At 35.3% G+C, this 21,835-nt stretch overlaps 1 protein-coding gene across 2 annotated transcripts; it reads right to left on the reverse strand.

Moving 5' to 3' along the window:
• Positions 1-1,321: 1,321 nt before the first annotated feature.
• Positions 1,322-20,090, reverse strand: LOC149823351 (uncharacterized). Of its 2 annotated transcripts, none has more exons than XM_090018793.1 (4): positions 19,976-20,090; positions 18,996-19,144; positions 2,587-2,679; positions 1,322-2,055 (listed from the first exon to the last, which is right to left on the reverse strand). In XM_090018793.1, exons 2-4 carry the CDS (start codon positions 19,097-19,099, stop codon positions 1,545-1,547), a joined length of 708 nt encoding a protein of 235 aa, XP_089874919.1. In that variant the 5' UTR covers positions 19,100-19,144; positions 19,976-20,090; the 3' UTR covers positions 1,322-1,544. The 2 variants fall into 2 exon arrangements, with proteins under 2 accessions (XP_089874919.1, XP_089874920.1); XM_090018794.1 differs by having other exon boundaries at positions 2,538-2,679; positions 19,976-20,050.
• Between the last annotated feature and the right edge of the window lie 1,745 nt (positions 20,091-21,835).

Here is a 21,835-nt window from a genome sequence, read left to right on the forward strand (position 1 = left end):
AAGCCTTTGGACCTTCTCACTGTCGGTGACAGAATTACCCATTTTTAGCATTGCAATTTCAGAGTTTTTGGTCGATTCCTGATGTTTTATATATGAAAAAAATTATTGATCAGTAAATTTCGAAACAAGAGTTTCCAATTCTCAATTGGTAAGACAAAATTTCGATTTTTAAAAAGTTTTCTCCCACCATTTCAGCTTTCGTGAACAAGAAACTGATTTATGTTATAGTTGTGTTTGTACTGGTGGAAGGGTTATGGCAATGGTTGCTTTGAGGCTCTCATTGTCAGGGGAACCTCTGACATGATCCAATCTCATTTTGGGTCACCATCTGGTAGGGCCAACTTGTAAGTGTCACCAAGTTGACAGGACATCACAAGTTCGAAACCCATGGAAAGCGTCCTTGCCGCAGTTGAAGCTGAGTGAACTCTCAGGGATAACCTCACAGATTTTACCGACTGGAGGCCTACCAATGTACAGGCTGTCCGGAGAAGAGTTAGAGACCTGCAGCACTGGCAAGTTCTGCCACGCTACAATTGCCAGTCCACCAGCTTAAAACCCCAATGCAACCCCCTTCAACCACAAGAGAGCCTGCTGCTACGGTCTTGCGGCAAGGGATGCACAGAACACCCCCAGTATTAAACTCCAAACTTTCTTCATTTTGAACACCTTAAGCCGACCCACCTAACCAGGTGTGTGGAGCCCTAGTGGGCACAATTTGAACATGTTGAGGCTGGACTTTATGCACAGCATGGAAGATCATTCTCCACAAAAGCAAAAAGTTTCACATCAATTTAAACATAACTAAATTCTTTGATGCAACAGTGCAACAAATGGTCATTAACTCTCTTCCAACCATAACTGAGAGTTTATGAACTTGCTCGTGGCAAGCTAGCGGATTCAAAAAATGCCTCAGCTATTTAAGAATTATCTAGGACACCACCCACTTAAGTAACATAGGGGCACAGCTGCAAAGGGGCTTTATCACAGGGACACGGCATTTTTGCTGCATGTCCCTGGTGACCCGGGCGGACACGCTATGACATGCTCATACGGATAAGGATATGTAAGTATACTATTTTAGTATTTTTAATAAAATTTAACAATATTTCAATAAACATATATTAACAAATTAAAATATCAAAAACTGATTAAAAATAAAAAAATTGAGACTCATAGTGTCTTCAAAATTTTTTCCAACTCACGTTGCATGTCAGGTTGTACCCGTATCTTTGTGACATAGCGTAGGGGTACTCCTTTGCTGGACAGTTGACAGTCATATCACAACCCAAACAGCAATTTTCGAAGAGAGCATCACCTCTGAAAACATTTGATCACTATCTCCCTTTGGAAAAGCATTCCAACTTGAGAACAAACAACAGGCATGAAAAATTCGCAAAAATTGGATGTGTAACAAAGTTCATAGCTTCAGCAGTACATAAAACTAATCATCAAACCAAGAAACAAAACCCTTTCCGGGAGCATCCAGCGCTCAGCTAATGAAATATCAAAAGTAAAATCTAAAGGTTCAAGTAGCTAATTCTCGATCAATACCTGTGAATCCCTCGTTCATACGCCCGGTCCGAGGGGCACTCGTATGCAAAGTGGCCGCGGCCACCACAGTTGTTGCAGATAATTGATACAACACAGTCCTGGCTGATGTGCCCTGGTTGGTTGCACGACCGGCATACCACATCCCTGAATGGCACACCACCATCAGCTGCAGCTTTTGGGCACTGTCGTGCAACGTGGCCTGAGATGTTGCACAGGTTACAAACAGGTTCGTTTGCGCAATCACGTGCAAAGTGTCCCGTCTTACGGCACTTGTTGCAGGCCTTCTCATTAGTGCATTCAGCTGCTATGTGCCCTTGCTTGTAGCAGTTGTTGCAGAGCCTTGTGTCACCACGTAGAAAACCTGGGCTAGAGCATTCTCGCGCTAGATGCCCAGCCTTGCCACAGATGTGACAGAGAGGATCATTTGAGCACTCGCTGGCCATGTGCCCCGGTTCACGGCAGTTCCAACACATGGTCTGTGTGGTGCATTCTGAAGCAATATGCCTTAACATGTAATGAAAGAGTGAGTCAGCAAACCCGAAATACAAGCACTGGGAGACCTAAATAAGACCTTCAGTCTCAACCAACTCACTTCATTTCTGATGAACGAGTTAGCTGACAGATCAGTAAGTTGCCTAGGTTGGTGCCTTTCAATACCACGTTTATCTAATTGTCCATGTTTCACAAACATTGTAAGTGCAGATATTTGGGGCATGTTTGCAATGCCCTGTGGTTTTTGGATTTTCTCAGCTTCCTGTGACAGCAAGTCAATCACAGCACTTTCTCAAGTTTAGTGAAACATGAGAAAGAGCACACTGTGATTGTCATTCTCACTTGAGAACACTTCTCCCTTGAATCCTGTGAAAGTCGGTCACTAGACTGACCTTGTGACCAACAATCACAGCTTTTGCATTTTGATCTGTGATTGCTCATCCCCCTTGTGATCGAAGCAAACGTGCCCTTAGTTGTACAATTTGCCAACTTACCCAGGAAGCTGACAGTTGTTACAAACTGCTGCATTAGATGCCAACTTACCCAGGAAGCTGACAGTTGTTACAAACTGCTGCATTAGAACAATCTCTAGCAAAATGTCCAGGTCGTTTGCAGTTGTTGCACAAATTATCACCCCTGCAAAGGTCACAACAAAATTTAAGTTTAACCTATAGCCAATTAACATGATAAACTAATACAGGAATGCTACCTGCAAAGTATAGATGCATCGTTAGATGATCAACTAACAAATATACTGCAAATAAAATAGCAAGACAGACCAACCTTCAAAGTATAGACGCTTCCTGAAATAATGAATCAAAAGCGCTAGGAGACAACCAACATTTCCATTTTCTAGCACATACCAAGACTGTCTGAAAAATCATATCCTTAGCGCAATTAAAAAAACTTTGAGAAAAACTAATTTCTACCTGCATAAAGCCAATTTTTTCAACAAACAGTTTTCAGCAGATGTCAATGACTGCTATCAGCCACACTTCCAAAAGGCTTATAGAAAAAGCTAGGTTTTAAAAGTTTACATACTTCAATCCATGAGAAGAAAATTGTCCAACAATGTAATCATGCACCAAAGCTTTAGGGCATGTTTGATGGCGCATCCCACGCGTCACGCGGGATGCTGCTGCCATCAAACATTGGTCTCGGAGCGTCCTACTTTCGGTGTAATTTTTGCTCCACCCCCTTGTTACAGTGAGAAAAGGGACACGAGGATCTGTTTTTAAAAAAAACAGGGAGAGGGGTGTAACCCCGACCCCGACTCTCTCTCTCTCTCTCACCCATGTGCAGGCCCGGCAAGGCCACCAGCAGCAGGCGACGCCACTGGAGACCACCCATGGTTCTCTCTCTCTCCCTTTTTATTTTTTCTTCCCCTTCTTCTTCCTCTCTCTCTCTCCCCCTTCTTCATTTTTCTTTTTCTTCTTCAATAATCTTCGTTCTTCTTCTTCAATTATCTTCTTCGTTCTTCTTCTTTGTTTTTCTTTGTTTTTCTTTGTTTTTCTTCTTCTTCTTGGTAACCTTCTTCTTCTTCTTCTTCGTATTGATTTATATTATTTAGGTTTTTTTTTCATTGATTAGGTTTTTTGAATAAAATATTTTAAATTAGAGCTTCTATAGTTAATTTGGTTAGGGTTTTCTTTGATTTGATTTTTTATGATTAGGGCTTCAAATCAATTTTTTTAAAGTTTTTTATAGTTAATTTGATTAGGCTTTCCTTGTATTAGATTACGGATCTTTTTTATTCTTTGGTTAGGGTTTGAATTTGGGTTTTTTTATTTATTTTATGGTTTTTTTCCTTATAGTTTAGGGTTTTTTTGTTTATTTATAATTTATTTTATTTTATTTGGTTAGGGTTTGAATTAGGGTTTTTTATTTAATTTTATAGTTTTTCTTACAGTTTAGAGTTTTTTGGTTTATTTATGATTTGTTTTATTGTATTTTAAGATTAGTTTATTTGATTAGGGATTTTTTTATTTTTCTTTGGTTAGGGTTTGAATTAGGGATTTTTATTTAATTTTATAGTTTTTTTCTTACAATTTATGGTTTTTTGGTTTATTTATGATTTACTTTATTGTATTTTAAGGTTTTATAATTTGATTAGGGATTCTTTTATTTTCTTTGGTTATCATTATGGTTTGAATTAGGGTTCTTTATTTAATTTTATGGTTTTTGGTTTATTTATGGTTTATATTAGTCCATTTTAAGCATTTATGATTTAATAAGATTTGATAATTTGATTTTTTTATAGTTAATTTGCTTTTAGGGTTTGATAATTTTATGATAAACTTTCATAATTAGATGTGATATGACATTGATTAAATCATTTATTTATAAAAAATATCATTTCTTATTTTTCTCAAATGACTCATATTGTAAACATTTTTTAGCTTTTAGATCCAATCTGAGGCTAAAATCCATAATAAACATGTCAAAACACTCAAATGGTCGGACGGATCAAGTCGTAATATCCAAAACAAAGTTATCCGACCCATTGTATCCGCACACAGCGTAAAACATCCGTTGGACACAAGGAGCATAGCCTCTTATACAGTCGAAACAAACGTTGGACTTGGTACAGTTATTACAGAACAAACAGAACTAGTTGTTCAGAAAGTTATTTTGTTCATTTCGTCCAATCCTGGACCAAGCCATCAAACAAACCCTTATGGTCCCATATTATAAGTCAGTTCTCCCAATAGTTTTAAAAGGCAAAAGGCAAAGCGAGTCAATGGGAGTAGTTTGACGTGAGGTGCAACACTCAAGGTGTACTCAGCCATAAGTGTCAAAATAACTAATATAAAGAAGTTCGGAAGTTGCTTAAAATTGAGAACAAAAATAATATTAAATAAATAATAAAATTTCTATTAAATGAAAGTGAAACTAAATCAAGATATTTAGAGGCAGTCAAAACCACAACTAAAAACTCCGCCCCTAAAGACAAGAATTTAAACCCAAAGCAGAACACTTTTTCCTCAAAATGCTTCGAGGCATTAAGGTATCTACATAACACTGCTTCTCCATAGCACCCTGTTCTATAATCTCTCCCTTCTGGATTTCCAAACGAAATGCCTTGCCTCATTTAGAAAAAATGTCAATTGTTCTCATGGAATGGCTTTCATTTTAGAAAACAGATAGGCTATTATGTTTGTTGATGTTGCGGCCCTTGCTCATCTTTGATTAACAAAAGGGGGTAATAGCTAAATATTTTGAGGAGCAATGTGATGCTAAAATCATCAAGGCTAAATGTGAAACTAATGGGCTCCCAAGGCAATGTAAAGCAAACATCGATTGGGCTACACCTATTTCATGAAAAGATTCAGTAAAAAAACATTAGAGATGTCCAAAGGGGAATGAGTAACTGGCTTTGGTAAGAAATATAGCAGAAAAGGAAGCAAAATTAATTTGATGTAAACATTTAAATTTTAAATTTGAAAGTTCCAAATACCAGAAGACAAAATTAGCAAGCTAGAAAAAATGAACCCATGAATGATAAATTAAAAGAAAAAGAACAAACCTACATTGTAATGAAATCAAGAAGATTTCACACATCTCATACAAGAGGCTCAAAGAGGTATAAACCATAGTCACAAATATCGGTATCGGCTATATCTCAGCAGGCTATTTCTCACGATATTATAGGTTTGGTGATAAATCTCAAAAAAATCTTGGGGCTTAAAAATATAAAAAATAACAAAAATAAGTAAGAGAATATCATGTTTAGACAAAAAAATATAAATAATAAATGAAATAAGTAAAAAATGTAAAAGAAATAAGAGACACATATTTAAAATGTAAAAACTAAATAAAACAGTAAAATTAATTGATAATATTGTGATAATATCACAAGAATATCACAATATTCTCGTGATAATATTGCGATATTTTCAAAATATCATGATATTTTAACGCTATTATCGTATGCTGAATTTACAACGATGATATCACGACATTTTCAAAATATCGCTGATCTCTATGACTATGGTATAAGCACAAAAGCCACTCAAGGGCTAATCAAGAACACTCAAACAATAAAAAATATATTCTTTATTGATGAACAAATGCACACAAAATGCATAGTATACAAGGGGCTGAAGGTCCCATATTTATACACAAAAGAGGGAGCGAGGTGCTCCCAATATAGCTGTTTCTAGCCATTTGGGAGCTTCTAACGGCTAGATTTCTCCCCCAACGGTTACATTGAGGTTGTATTGTCAAGGGACAATAATGCCCTTGACAATATAACAAAGGTTAAAAATAGAGAAAAATAAAAATAGTTCATCCCCTAACGGGTGATTCTTATTTCAAAGTCAAAATATCAAAATACCCCCGGAGAATAAAATATATTAATCACAAAAACATACCTATATATATAAGGAACACCCATATTCTAGCACCATCCTCCCTCAAACTCATGGAATCACAATCGAGAGTTTGCCAAGAAAGTGAAATCTTAGAGAGGGCAACACCTTAGTAAAGAAATCCACTAGTTAATACTGAGATGGTCTTCTTCAGAAATTCTTCACGGTCATAATGGCAATCCATTTCAATATGCTTTGTTTGTTCATGAAATGTATGATTGCTTGCAACATAGACGGTGCTCTTGTTATCACAACATAATCTTGAGGATTCAGTTATGTAAACTCTCAAGTCTTCGAGTAACTGCCGCAACCACACTAATTCAGAAGTTGTAAGGGTCATGACACGATATTCAGCTACTGTAGAAAACAAAGACACCTTTTATTGCTTTTTGCATCTCCGGGATATCAACGAATCACCTACAAAATACAAAATCCAATGGTTGAGCGACGATTATTTACATCCCCCTCAATCTGAGTCCAAATATGCAATAACATCTAATGGGAATGAAGATGATAAAAATAAATCATGATTAAAGGTATTTTTAACATAGCTAACTATCATTATTACAACATTGATATGTACTGTAATGGGAGAATGCTGACATTGACTAATAGTATGAATAACATGAGCAATATTAGGACGAATAATAGAAAGATAAGTTAGGGTGCCAATCATTTGACGATATGGAGTTGGATCTTTCAGAGGTTCTCCATCATCTTTCTTCATTTTTTTATTGATGACCTCTTATGTGTCAACTCTTTTTCAAGAGTAAGACTTGACCTTTCAATCATCTTTGTTGCATACTTAGTTTGAGACAAAAAATACTGACGGGGTGAATAAGCAACTTTAATTCCAAGAAAATATCGAATAAAACCAAGATTGGTCATATCAAAGTTGTTTTTTAGAACATCCTTGATATGACTAACTTCTTTTTTATCTTTTCCTGTGATAATCATATCATCCACATAGAGGAGTAAAATGACTATCCCTGCATTAGAAGATTTAACAAATAATGTAGTGTCAGTGTAACAAGATTTAAAACCTAATTGAACCATCACATTGCTAAAGCCTTAGGTGTTTGTTTTAGGTCATACAAGACTTTTCCCAAATGAAGAACTTTTCCATGTGCCAACCTTAATCCGAGAGGGGTTTTATATAAACTTTTTCATTTAGATTCTCATTAAAAAAGATATTTTTAACATCCATTTGAAATATGAATCATTTTCTAATAGATACTATAGTGATGAGAGTTCTAAAATTGGTCATCCTTACTACGGTGGCAAAGGTTTCCTCATAGTCTATCCCATACTCTTAACTAAATACTTTGGCCATTAACCTAGTTTTGTACCTCTCTAGTAATCCATCACTTTTAGTTCATCTACATCATATGTTTTTCTTTTCTATAGGTAAAGTTTGAATTTTCTAAAGCTTCTAATTTGTTGTTCATGGCTTCAATCCATTCATAATGATTTTTAACCTCATTATAGGAGGATGATTCTACATAGGAGTCTATGTCACATGGGTGCGGGTGCGGGTGCGGGGATGGGGCACTTTGAAAAACCTTGGGTGCGGGGGTGCGGGAGGGCAAAAATATAAAAAATTATATATATAATTATAATTATAATATTATATATATATATAATTTTAAAGTTTTAACAGTTAACAACAATAACACTAATGAAATAAAAAAACAATTAGCATAATATCATTCATCATGCATGCAATAAATCAAATTAACAATCTACAATTCTATTCTACATCATAAAAACTAACACCACAATTAAATCAACATAAATATATTATAGAAAAAATCAAATAAATAAAGCAGAAAAGAACTAAATTACATACCAAAAGTATATCCTACAATGTATATGACGATGAAGTAATGGATCTTAATAATTTTCTGCTTCATCATCAAATGCATCATAAGAAGAAAGATTGGGCTCAGATAAATCCATGTTTGTAATATTGAAATCATGCTCTCCCTCTAAGTCACACTCTTCTGGGTTTACATCCCAAAATTTGGATGTTCCTTGTCTACATTACAAACCCAATTTGAAAATGTTAAATACAATACAAGTATATATTTAAATGAAAAACTAAGAAATAATCAAATAACTAAGAGAACAAATTAGTACATGTATTCATCATTGGTTTACGAAAGTAGTCGAAGATTTGAATGAACATATATTAAATCATCTGCATGTTTGCTGGTGAGTTTGTTTCTCTTTATATTGTGAATTTGAGAATATATGCTCCAATTTCTTTCACAACAAGATGAACTAGTAGGCTGGAAGAACAATCTCAATGCAAGACGTTGGAGAAGAAGGATTTTTGATCCAAATGTTGACCACCATGTCATAGGATCTATATTATCCTCCTCTCTCGCAAAGTAATATTTGTCCATATAATCTCGAATATGCAAATTTTTCAAACTCTTGTGTGACTTGATTTAGAATATGTGCTTCTGGATAAAGTCTTGTTATACACATTTCTATGTCTTGATAGCTCTGGGTCTAAATTTGGAGGGACACGACCAATACCACCTTCCTGCCACTTTTTTGCATAATATTTTGGATTAAGAAAATGTATCATGCAATGCAAAGGAGTGTTGCTCTTATCCCATCTTCTAACTAAAATTGAATGAATATGGTTAAAAAATTCTGAATCATCCAATGCAGATTTTTTTTTCATGATTGAAAACTACAACTTGTATTTTTTCAATCATATTATCCCACATTTCATAAACTTTGCGAAGCATGGGCTCATCCTTATCAACTTCTTTCAACATTTCCCAAATAGATTATGTAAATTGAAGGAAGTATACGATTTTGTCCCAAAACTCATCATCAACAATGAATTTCTTAATTTATTGAGTCTTGACATCATCATCAACACGATAAAATGTTCAATTCTCATCAGTTACCATGCTAACCAAAGCATTCTTCATTTCCATAATCCTTTTCACCATCACAATGATGGACGTAAAACGTGTTTCAACGACCTTCAACAATTTTATGTCAGAATGTCTATTAAATAGAGCATTAACATGATGGTGGTTAACAACAAAATTCCTAATGCTTTTGACATTTCTTTTTAAATCTTCAATCCATGAACATAAAGCATATGCTGGTGAATTTTCTTCTTCTTTGGAGTTGCAGATGCTCTTGAGGGTAAGATTCAAGCTATGTGCTACACAGAGAGTCAAAAAAATATGAGGATACTCACTCTCCAAACTCAATGCTGCACTTTTACAAACTGAAGCGTTGTCTGTAATGATTTGTACTACTTTCTGATCACTCACTTCTTTTATGACTTCTATAAACAACCTCTTCAAATACTCCGCATTTTTATATTCCCCAGATGCATCAACTGCTTTCAAGAATACTGGGCTACTAAGCAAAGAAACAATGAAATTGATTGGTTGACGCCTTTGAATATTTGTCCACCCATCATAAACAATAGAAACTTCATTTTGCTCCCATGAATATTTTTTAATCTCTAGCAACCTCTCCACATTTGACCTCTCTTCTACAAGAAGTGTGGTTCGTAGTTTTTCTTAGCTTGGAATTATATAGCCACTCAAATTACAATTTGTCAAAGAAGTGACTAAATCCTTCCAATAAGGATTTCTAACTGCATTAAATGGGAGTGAACTAGAATAAAAATACTTCCCTACTTTTTTATCCATCTCCTCAATTCCATATGTATTAAATGATGTTGATATCGTTCCTCTTTCTCTACCTCCTACATCCACTTTTCTTTTCTTTTTTTTTAGTATTTTCTTGGTGGCTTCCAAATGGCACACTAATTACACAAGAATCGCTCATTGTCTTTCTCTTCTCATATTCTTCTTGTATTTTCTTGTATTGTCTTCGCATTGCCTTATCAACTTTTATACATCCTAAAATGTCAAGTTCTGGTATCTTCAACAAATGAGCCTTAACTCGTGTGTAAGACCCAACAAAATCTCTTTCACAGAGCTTGCATCAAAATCTCTTGTTTTGACCACCTCCTCCAGTTTTTGCAAGCTTATCTAGATGTACCCATAATGGCCCCGCATCATCTCTCACTACAACTATCAGCAATACTAGCAGCAGAATTCACATGTGGGGATGAAGATGATGCAAGTCATTTCCCTTTATTCATCATTTTTGTCCTGAAAACACAAAAAAGTTATAACTTATATTAAAATCAATCAATTATGCAGTATGCACCACAGTTGCCAGTTGAGGAAGCGGGAGCAGGAAGCGAGGCACTTTCAAAATTTTAAGAAGCGGGAAGCGTGGGGCCACTTAGGGGCGAATCGGGAATCGTCTCTGAAGCGAACCGAAAGCGAGGGAGAAGCGAAAAAAATAAAAATAAAAAATACAAAAAAAATGAAAAAAAAGGGGAAAACCTGATGGAAAGCACGCTTCCCCGTGCATTTCAAAAGCACGACGTTTCGCGCTTCCAAAGCGCGCTTCCCCACCTACCTAAACGCTTCTGGTAACTCTGGTATGCACACAATCAAGATTTATAATATTGAATGCAAAGTCGGAATCGGAATACGACAACTAAAAACAAAGATATGTGAGAAATAGAAAAGAGTAAAAACCACATTGAGTGCAAAGCAATAAAAGTCAGCAAATAGAGACCATGTACAATAAAAACTGATATTTTTTCGAAAAAAATCGTTGAGACTTGAGAGAGAGAGAGAGAACAACCACGAAAGATCAATAACAGAAACAAAATCTACAAAAAAGGTACAAAATCAGAAAAATCACACCTCTAAATTCTATGTGTCCAGTTCATTCATTATGAAAAAAAAATCAAAGTCTCGGTTCATTAAGAAAAAAAATCTGTCTCTAGTTCATTCATTAAGAAAAAAAAATCCTCTCCAGTTCATTCATAGAGAAAAAATCTAAGTCCACAAGATAGAAAGAATATTAATCCAGCAAAGCTACTCCTCACGAACACAAGACAAGTAGATCACAATAACTTCAGTCACATATTTTATGCATATTTTATCACAATAACTCCAGTCACAAAATCAGACAAAAAACCATAGTTGGTCCCATCTAACTTCACTGGACTGAGTTGAATCGGGTCTCCCTTCTCCATACTACCGCAACCCCCAAACTACAATAACAAGGAAGCTGCACAAAACAACCATACCAACAAAGGAAGTACACCAAATATCGAGAGAATACTAACAGTTTAATCAGCAACACAGCAAGTACGATATTAAATAAAGTTATAAACCTTCAACAAAAATTAGACCAGCCAAAAATACCACTCAATGCCAAGAAAAACAGCCAGCCAATCATACCAATCTCAATGCTGTGAAAAAAAGCACTACCGAAGCACCAAATATACTTGAAAACAACCCAACAGCAGCACTAACAGTACCTAGAATCAAACTAAGGCAGAAAACCCACAAAATCAATCTATCTGATAGCCTATATAAATTGGTCTACTTACCACCTCTAATAAATACCCAAAAACTTTACCAAAAACAGAGGTCGAGTGAGAGAGACAAAGAGAAGAGGCAGTGAGAGAGACAAAGGTCGAGTGAGAGAGACAGAGAGAAGAGACATTGAAAGTGAGAGTGAGAGACAGAGAGCGAGTGAGAGAGAGAGACAGAGAAAAGAGAGGCAGTGAGAGAGACGGAGAGCGAGTGAGAGTGAGAGAGAAGAGAGAGAGTGAGAGAGGAGTGAGGAGGAGAGGTCGAAAGGCGTCGGCGTAGGGGCTTCAGGAGAAAAACTCAGGCAGGAGGAAAATTAGGGCAAAAAAATTTTGCCCTAATCTTCCTCCCCTAAGCCCTTTTCATCGAACACTTTTTTTGTCCAAAAATTGAACACAAATGACCTTGGGTGCGTTGACCGCACCCGCACGCACACCTGTGTTGTGTCGACGCGGGTGCGGCACCCGGGTGGCCAAGTCCCTATGACATAGATAGGAGTGAATAGCCATTAAGCAAGCTCTATAATTGGGTTCAAATGATTCATATGATACGAACCTACTAGGTGCTTTAGATAAACTCATAGATCTTCTAACACTAGGTTGATTTGTTTCTTGATTTTGGGAGTATCTCTCGAAGGCACATGAAAGAGGATCTTGAATCCGACGAGAATAAACTTGTAATTCATTTTGAGGTTCGACTATATTGATAGGAACATCGTTCTCATGTGTATTATGAGTGTCACCATTGTCACTCTCATGCATATTTTGAATATCATCATTCACAATATCACCAACAACATCATGCTCAACAATATTATCATGCATCACGTCAAACAAGAACGAGTAATGGTTTCTTAGACTCAATTTTCCTAAAGCCTTTTTCTTTTTCACGAAAAGTCACATTTCGTAAAACATAAAGTTTATCTTTTTCAATATCATAACATCTATATCCTTTTTGGTTTTTGGTATAGCCTAAAAAAACACAAGGAATAACTTTGGCAAAAGTTTTATCTCTTTTGTTAGAAATAACAAAACATTTACAACCAAGGATTCTTAATCTTTTATAATCGGGAGGAGTTTTAAATAATTTTTCAATAGGAGAAATATTATCAATAATAGTAAAAGACATTCTATTGATTAAATAGACTCTTGTTAGAGCGGATTTGGCCTAATTTTTTTTTTGAAATATTTTTGAAAATGAGAAGGGTCCTAGTGGTTTCAACAATGCACCGATGTTTTCTTTCGGCCAACCCATTTTTTTGAGGGGTACAAGGACAAGATTTTTGATGAACTATTCTTTGTTGATCAAGGTAATTTTTGAAATCATAAATAGGAATTCTCTTCTGGAAACAGCTCTAAAAATTATAATGGAGGCTTTAAATTTATTTTTGACATAACTATAAATTTTTTGAAAACAACCAAAGTAATACTTCAAATTTGAGTCTAAGAAAATAAATCCATGTATGTCTAGTAAAGTAATACACAAATACCACACAGTAGGATACACTTCCTTTAGACATGATTGGTGCAGGTCCCATACATCTGAATATATCAATTCAAAAGGTTCTTTAAAAATAAAATGACTAGATCCAAAAGGTAGTGATTTTATTTTGCCAATAATACAATCCTCATAAAACAATTCTTTTTCATTACAATTTTTAAGAAATGAAAACAAATACAATTTTGACATACTTGAATATCCTAATCTCCTATGCCAATTTTCAATATCATTCTTTTTAACAAAATTATAAAAAGTTTGATTTGATAATTCTAATTTGTCCATGTAGTAGCGCCCAAATCGACTTCTCGGACCGGAGATCCTATACTAAGCAACCATTAAATGAAAAGGTAATTATACAACCATGGTCATTTATTTGACAAACGGATAGGAGATTTAAATTTAATTTTGGTACAACTATAATGTTTGAAATAAAGAAATTTTGGTTATTTTTCAAAGTACTGAAACTTTTGATTTTTAAAGAGATTCCATCAACGATTGAGACATAAGAATCTTTGGAATTATTTTGGCATTAAGATAATATGTATTTATTAGGAGTCATATAAAATAAAGCATCGAAATCAAGAATCCAAGAAGTCTTACCAGGATCCACATAAGTGGAGACGACCGCACCTGAAAGGGAAGATGATTGGCTCTTGATTAGTAGTGTTAGAGCCTCCATAAGTTGAGTAAGGGACATGTTTCCAATGTTTTTTGAGTTTTGATCAACACCACCTCTCTCGAATGATGACCCCATAGAGGCCACTCTCTTGTCTTCGCTTCTCCTTTTAGGGCAAAAGGGCTTGATGTGCCCTAGTTCATTACAAAAGTAACATATGACTTTCTTTTTGAAATCATAGTCATTTGAATTCTTTCCAAAATGTGAAGGTTTGTATATTCGTGCATGATTTTCAGGCCTTGCCATAGCAAGCACAAATTCTTCGTCTTTGGAGGAGAAAGGCTTCTTTAATCTATTTCCTCCATAATTAATTCTTCAAGAGTTTCAATTATGGTAGAAACCCTCTATGGAGAAGAGCCGATTTAGTCATTAACAAATTGGTAAAAGTGCTCCATTTTGATTTGCTTTTCACGGAGCTCTATGTCGTAGGGACAATGCCACTTGAGCTCTAAAAGAGCCAATTTATCCCAAAGAAGAGAGAGAGCATTATAATATTTTCTTATGCTCATGTTTCCTTGGGTCATGGTTCTCACTTTATTTTGGAGGTTACATATATGAGCTATATATTTAAGACAGTACATATAACATTTCTTGATGTTAACACTATTAATGAGTCATCCCATGATTTTGGAATGATCCATTTTCGATTCTTTTCATCTCCTTTCGTAATCGTCAATGGCTTTATGCATTTTTTTCTCCTTAAAGCGCCACCGCTTTGCCATTCTCATTCATTGAGAGGACAAGTTTTGACTCTTTTTCGGAGCCATCCACCAAACCCATAGACCATTTTTCTAAATTTTGTGTTTTACTATAGATGCCCACATCACATAGTCAGTACCATTGAGTCTTATGGGAAAAGAGACGATGACTTCTCGTTCATCTTCCATTGATACAATAGAAGAAGAGAGGGAGATAGAGAATGGAAAAGAGAAGGAAATAGTAGAAGCAAGGTTCTTTAGGACACCACGAGTCCACGATCACACGATCCACAATCTCATGTTTACACGATCGCCAATACCGATGGCTCTGATACCATGTAATAAAATCAAGAAGCCTTTACACACCTCATACAAGAGGCACAAAGCAAATCCTCAAAAGAAGTATAAATACAAACGCCACTCAAGGGATAATCAAGAACACTCAAACATAAAAAATATATTCTTTATTGATGAACAAATGCACACAAAATACATAGGATACAAGGGACTCAAGGTCCCATATTTATACACAAAAGATGGTGAGGAGCTCCCAATATAGCTAGATTTCTAGCCGTTGGGGGAGCCCCCAACGGTTATATTGAGGTTATATTGTCAAGGACAATAATGCCCTTGGCAATATAACAAAGGTCAAAAATAAAGAAAAATAAAAACAAGAAAAAATAGTTCAGCCCCTACTGAGTGATTCCTATTACAAGGTCAAAAGACCAAAATACCCCTAGAGGATAAAATATATTGGTCACACAAAATATACCCATATATACGTATTTGGGCATATATATATAAGGAGCACCCATATTCTAACATACATATGGAGCCAGGCATAAGAATAAATGCACAAAAAATGGCAAACGAGAGCCTCAAATTATTCAGAAACGATAAAGTACTGAATAAAAAATGGAAATGACAGACTCGAATCCCACAATAAATTCATAATAAGATGGTAAGGGTTGCAGAACCGAGAATAAAGTAAATTAATGAAAACTTGCGTTAAAAACAAAATACTTAAGGGAACTAAAATACAAAATATAGCAACCAACTAAAGTTCAACAAAAAATATAAATTTGAAAAACAGAAAAACATTCAAGACATGCTTATAGAAAGCACAAAAAAGAAAGAATGCATAATACAAAAGACAAACTAAAACACACCCACTTTCATAATTCAAATCCATACCCAAGAAATCCTATAATTCAACAGCATAGCCCATCTTTTATGCAGTCAACCAAACCTAGAAAAAAGCACATCTAGTTTTCTTTAATAGTTCCAATTCATACACAATGACAGTATGCTTAACCAAGATAGTGCTTGGGGTTAGTTCCACTGGATATGTTTTTTGTTTTCAAACAAAAGCCTTGGCTTTTATACTTAAAATTGTAAAAAATAACAATTTGCCTTTCTACTTCCCATTGCATTCCATTTTTTTCACTCTTATATAAAGGAAGCAGGGTACAGCCGTTAATTGTATTTCCCTTAATAAATATCAAAGAATGATAACATGGCTTTCAATTCCCACAAAATTCTTCACCATAGAATGGGCTTCCAATTCCAAAGCCAAACAAGCCCTCAATGTGACATTCTCGGGTTAAACTTGTGCCATTGTCACACTGCTATAAGGCTATTACTAGTAATATAGTGCATCTGCTCATACATATGGCTGGGATCTAGTTAACTTTATTATTCTTTAACCAATGTATGCGTCAGAATAAATAAGTAAAGAGAAAAAGAAAAGATTATGTAGAAACCTCTCAGATTGGGAGATTTGAGAAGCATCTTCTGAAATACTTTTACCTAATAAAAACCACCATATGATAAAGAAACTAAAAAAGAACAATTCTACCGAAGCCTATCGAAGAAGAGGTCTTTTTTAAAGGCTATGCAAGAACCTGTGGATAAAGACATTTGAAAAGAGGTGAAGTTTTAAATATTTTTAGCTAATAAAATTATCATATAGTAGATAAGAAAAGAAAATTTATTGAAAAATAACCACTAGGATAAGAGTATGAACCATTGAAGGCCACAACATTGGAAACATAGGAACCATTAGAAGTTGTCATCTCAGGTGCCCATCGACAAGAAGTAAGCTTGACGTGTATGGTTCAATCTATCGTGCTTTAGTATATGTGTTCAAATTGGTTTTAACTATTATTTTATTTCAATTAATCTAATGAAGTCTTAATTGTAGTTTACGAAAATGAAAGGTAGAGAACCTAAATGTCTCAGTTTTATGATATTTTGGTATGTTGGTGGTTTGGCAGTCACTAGTTTACTTGCATCATTTTGATGGTTAAGCGGATATGAGTTCCTTTTTTCCCTTTCACTTTGTAACATTATTACTTGTTAATTTTTATCAAAGGTATTGATGTATTCAATACAAAGCACTAAAAATAGGTAGCCAAAAAGAGAGAAAAGAAAGTCATAAGACTAAATATGAACAAAATCTCCACTAAGGAGTGTAAAAGATACACATCAATTAGCTGATACTAGGGAACTGAAAACTGAAGAGCTGGACAACATAAGGCGTATTAACTATGAAAGACAAGGCCTTGGTTAAAAATGATTAAATAATGAACAAATATTTTAGAGCTTGTTAAATAAATGATGAAGGAATGAAGCATACCAAGAAGAGAGCTCCATCAAGTAATAATTGATAAAACTACTGCTGAGAAATTGAACCAATGAAAACATGGATGAAGGAAAATAAATCATTAAACCCAAAAAGAATAATTTCTACAAGAAAAATTCCAATGAATAAAGAGCATTTTGTAGTTGGTCCCTGTATATAAAAATGAGGAGTATATCCAAAATCGTGTTAATCATTGTACTAACTTATGAGTCAAAGGATGAAGCTTTGGGAGAAAATAATGGAACAACATCTAAAAAATTACATGTTTCCAATAACTATTTTTGGTTTCACGACAAGGTCAATAATAGAAGTCATTTTCTTATTAACACAACTTGATAAAAAGTTTAGAGAGAAGAGATTTGCATATTTTATATGGTTTTCATTGATTTATAGAAATTTTATGAAAAATATACTAAAACAGTTGATTTCACCAAGATTAAAGAGGAAAATGGTCTCACATAAATATGATGAAATTATCCAATATGTGTGTGTTATGAATGAGAAACTATGAAAACTACATGAGGTTGGATTACATCAAGGTAGTTATTTTCACAAGTCATCAACAAAGACAACTTTTATTCAGGATGAAGTGCTGAGATGTGTGGTGCCCACAGATGATATAATCATTATTAGCCAGTTTAAGTGCTGGCAGTTAAAACATAAAATATGAAAAAATAGTGAGAAAGATGTTACAGTCAAGATGCAAGTTATGATACAACAAAGCAAAACATTTTGATAAATAAAAAGCTATAGCTGTCTAAGATGGTTTGAGCACAGACAGGTCACTGCATCAATTAAAAAGATGATATAATACATGTGGAAGAAATTAGGAAAAGGATAAGAATAATGAAGAATTTAGTGGAGGTAGAAAGAGGAAATATGAAAGATTCTAGAATGACTCAGTTATAACTTAAAGATTGGAAAATCAAGACTCATAAAGCCCGTGTAGTTGGGACAAGGTTTGATAATGAAGATGCTTCATTGATGCATCACATTTTACGACTATAAGATATTTAGTAGTTTTCATGTGAAATTTAATAAGCTTACATTCTGAACCATACACATTTTGTTGAACCTATTATCATTTATCCTTAAATGTTCATATTTTTAAGCGCAATTCACAATTTTATTATATGATATGATACTTCTGAAAATTTGACATCTAAAATTTATAATAAACATCAATCTTTATAATAGCCGTGACAAAAAAACCTGCATTATGGCTATGCGAAGCACTCCTAAATTGTTCAACCAAACAGGCACATAAATGTTATACTTGGAACCGGAAGGGATTTTGTGCCAAAACATCAGATTCAAACCAAGTTTGTACCTATCTCGAGCAAATTTCAACAAAACTTTAATAACATAAGAGTTCAACCAAACCAAGTATTCAGTTGGGCAACTTGGGCTAAAAGATTAGGACTAGCCATCTAGGCTGAAGCCTATACAGGCTAGTCTGGCCTCAGCCATAAGTCACGATTGAGCCTATATTTTTCACTTTATTATTTACACAAGCATAAAAGCAGCATCATATCACTGGACAGACCTTTCAATAACAACACAAAGAGCTGCCCCCAGATTCGAATATCACAACAAAAGACGTATAAGATCACAGACCTGGAACTGCGATAATCCCTCCTATAGGGCACATCACGATAAGAAGGACGTTCACTGCTACGATATACCCGAGACCGTGGTGGCCTTCTACTATCAGGACACATCCTTGAAAATTCAAAAGAGATCCTGTCCCCACTATCTGCTTCTCCCTGTCCACATCGCAAAGAAACGTCAAATTGCCACCATAAGTCCACAACCACCTCATCACAATTGCACCCAAAACAACCACAATAACCACCAAAACAGCTGCTACAAGACTAACATACCCCGACTGCTTTAGTGATGAAGAACAATAATATATCCACCAAGCCATACGATTAAAAGAATGCCATACCGAGCCTATTCCACACCATTGGGATAAAGCTCAACAACAGTGACAATGACGCGGATGTTGAGCCGGACATGACTCGAGTGACAGTGAAGCAGAAGAGAAAGGACAGCCAGAATCCTCTTCATATACCAACATGGCCAACAACACGGAAACCAGATTTTCCACTTACACGAAATCATCCTCGATAAAAAGCATTGCATTTAATACCCATTGGATACCCTATTAAATTAAGAGAACAATCAATACCCAACAAAACCCTAATCCGCCACATTCAACATCTAATATGCAAAATATTCAACTTCTTTTCTTCTTTCCATCGTTCTTGGTTCGAAGAAGAAGAAGACTCGCCGAAAGTAACAACATTCACCATCGTTACCCGCGAGAAAACCCTAAAAAAGAAATCCCTAATTGTTCAACCATGGCCGTCAATCGCATTCAACAACACCAAAGACAAGCATACAGAAGGAAATCCGCCCAAAGCCTTCAAAATTCCAAATAAATCCTAATAAAACAACATCCAAACAGGAATTCACTAAATTCTTTTATATTTTCTAACGTGAACGAAAGATTTTTCGAACGAAAAACTCAGAAAAAAAAAACAACGGGAAGTTGTACGATAAGATGATAAAAGGAAGAAAAAGAAGCTAACCTCCGGGAGACGATTCACCGGCCGAAGAGAAAAGAGCGTGAGAAATTTGAGAGAGGGGAAGAAAAATACTCTTTTATTAGAAAACGTAGGGAGTTTTTAACTTTTTGGCGGTGAGAAATGCAAGTCTTAGGTTTTCCCTCTTCGCGCCTCAGTTCATGATTTTTCTTGATTTTCCAAAACCCAGTTCTGGGGAGAATCAGTCAAAACCGGATCTGGATCCTCCTCTATTGATGGTCCGGGTGGTAGGCTTGGGTCTTACTCTTAACTAAAACCAGGGATGTCAATGAATCGGATTATATCCGATATCTAACTGAATTCAATTTAGTTTAGATGCATTTGGTAAGCCAAAACCATATCCGATTATAATCAGATGCGGATATTGTTTTGATTTTTTGCTACCGTATCCAGAAAATATTCGAATTTTAACAGATATCTGAATCCGTTTACATGTAAGAAAGCAAATCTGGTATAAGCTTTTCACCATCCATATCCTAATCCGAATTTGAACCCATTTAGTTAACATCCAATTAATCGAATATGGTATTGGCCACATCCAATTTGAGTCCGAACTGTTTATATCCCTCAGTAAAACGAGTGTTTAGGCTTGTGTTGTTAAGCCAAAATTTATATAAAAGGAAAATGTGTTTAATGATCTTACAATATTATATGATCATTAAACATATTTTCCTTTTTTATAAATTTTGGCTTAACAACAAAAGCAAAATAATCAATATTTCCATGGTAAAATATTATACATTTTTGTTTATAATTATAAGATCTTTATATATTGTAAAATCATTAAACATATTTTCCATTTTTTATAAATTTTGGCTTAATAACACAAGCAAAACAATTATTGCTTCTTAGAGACAAGAATACAACATGTTATTTTTTCTTAATTTGTGTAGGTAAAAAATTACTATTATTTTTTTTTTAAACGTTATGCAGGTTGCGAGAACGTTAAGTTTTCCCTTATATAACATAAAAGATCCAAGAAGTGCAAGAAAAAGCAAAAGGATAGATGGTTATGGGAGAAGGATAAGGTCAATATTCAGATTGGTAAAATATTATAAAATTTGGTTTATAATTATAAAATCTTTTTATATTGTAAAAACATTAAACATATTATCATTTTTTGTAAATTTTGGCTTACAAAATTTATATATGACTATTTATTTTGAAAGTTTTCATTATATATGGCTCTATTTATTTTAGAGATACACATAGGCACATTAAGTAGGGATGGTAGTCGGGCGGGGGACAAGGTCTCCACCCCTGCCCCGCCTCCATCCCCGGCAGGGATGGATTTTATCCTCCACCCCCGCCTTCATCCCCGTTTCATGTCCTCCATCCCCGGTTCAAACGGGGATGAGGCGAGGCGGGGCAGGGATATTGCGGGGAAAAGTGGTCGGGGCGGGGTTGGGGCGGGGATGAGGCGGGGCGGGGAAAAGTGCACGTCCATCCCCGCCTCCACCCCCGGACGGGGATGGATTTTAACCTTCGTCCCCGCCTCCATCCTCGTTTCATACCCTTCATCCCCGGTCCAAACGGGGCGAGGCGGGGCGGGGGCCCGCTTTCCCCCGGTCCACTGCCATCCCTAACATTAAGTACCAGTTTGCCTTCTAGGAATTGCAGTCACTGCAGAAATTTTCTGTTCTGTTCTTGATTAGATTCATCAGTGTGGAGGATATGAACCGAGTTCTTCATGGTGGTCCATGGAGGGTGGTTGGCCATCCGCTGGTGGCTCTCCAATGGTGGCCAGGAATGAGGTTAAAGCTTGAAGCATCAAACAAGGTTCCCTTGTTACTACATTAATAAAATAATTGGTGCAGGTGATGTAGCTTATATTAACCAACTCAG

The sequence above is a fragment of the Nuphar pumila genome, chromosome 10 (assembly GCF_984573655.1).
Source record: "Nuphar pumila chromosome 10, dmNupPumi1.hap1.1, whole genome shotgun sequence".
Taxonomy (NCBI): Eukaryota; Viridiplantae; Streptophyta; class Magnoliopsida; order Nymphaeales; family Nymphaeaceae; genus Nuphar; species Nuphar pumila.

Coding starts and splice junctions, on each gene's coding strand:
- LOC149823351 (XM_090018793.1), bottom strand. CDS start 19,099: ATGTGTCCTGATAGTAGAAGGCCACCACGGTCTCGGGTATATCGTAGC. Junction 2,680..18,995: donor AGGGATTATCGCAGTTCCAG/GTCTGTGATCTT, acceptor TGACCTTTGCAG/GGGTGATAATTTGTGCAACA. Junction 2,056..2,586: donor AACAACTGTCAGCTTCCTGG/GTAAGTTGGCAT, acceptor TTACATGTTAAG/GCATATTGCTTCAGAATGCA.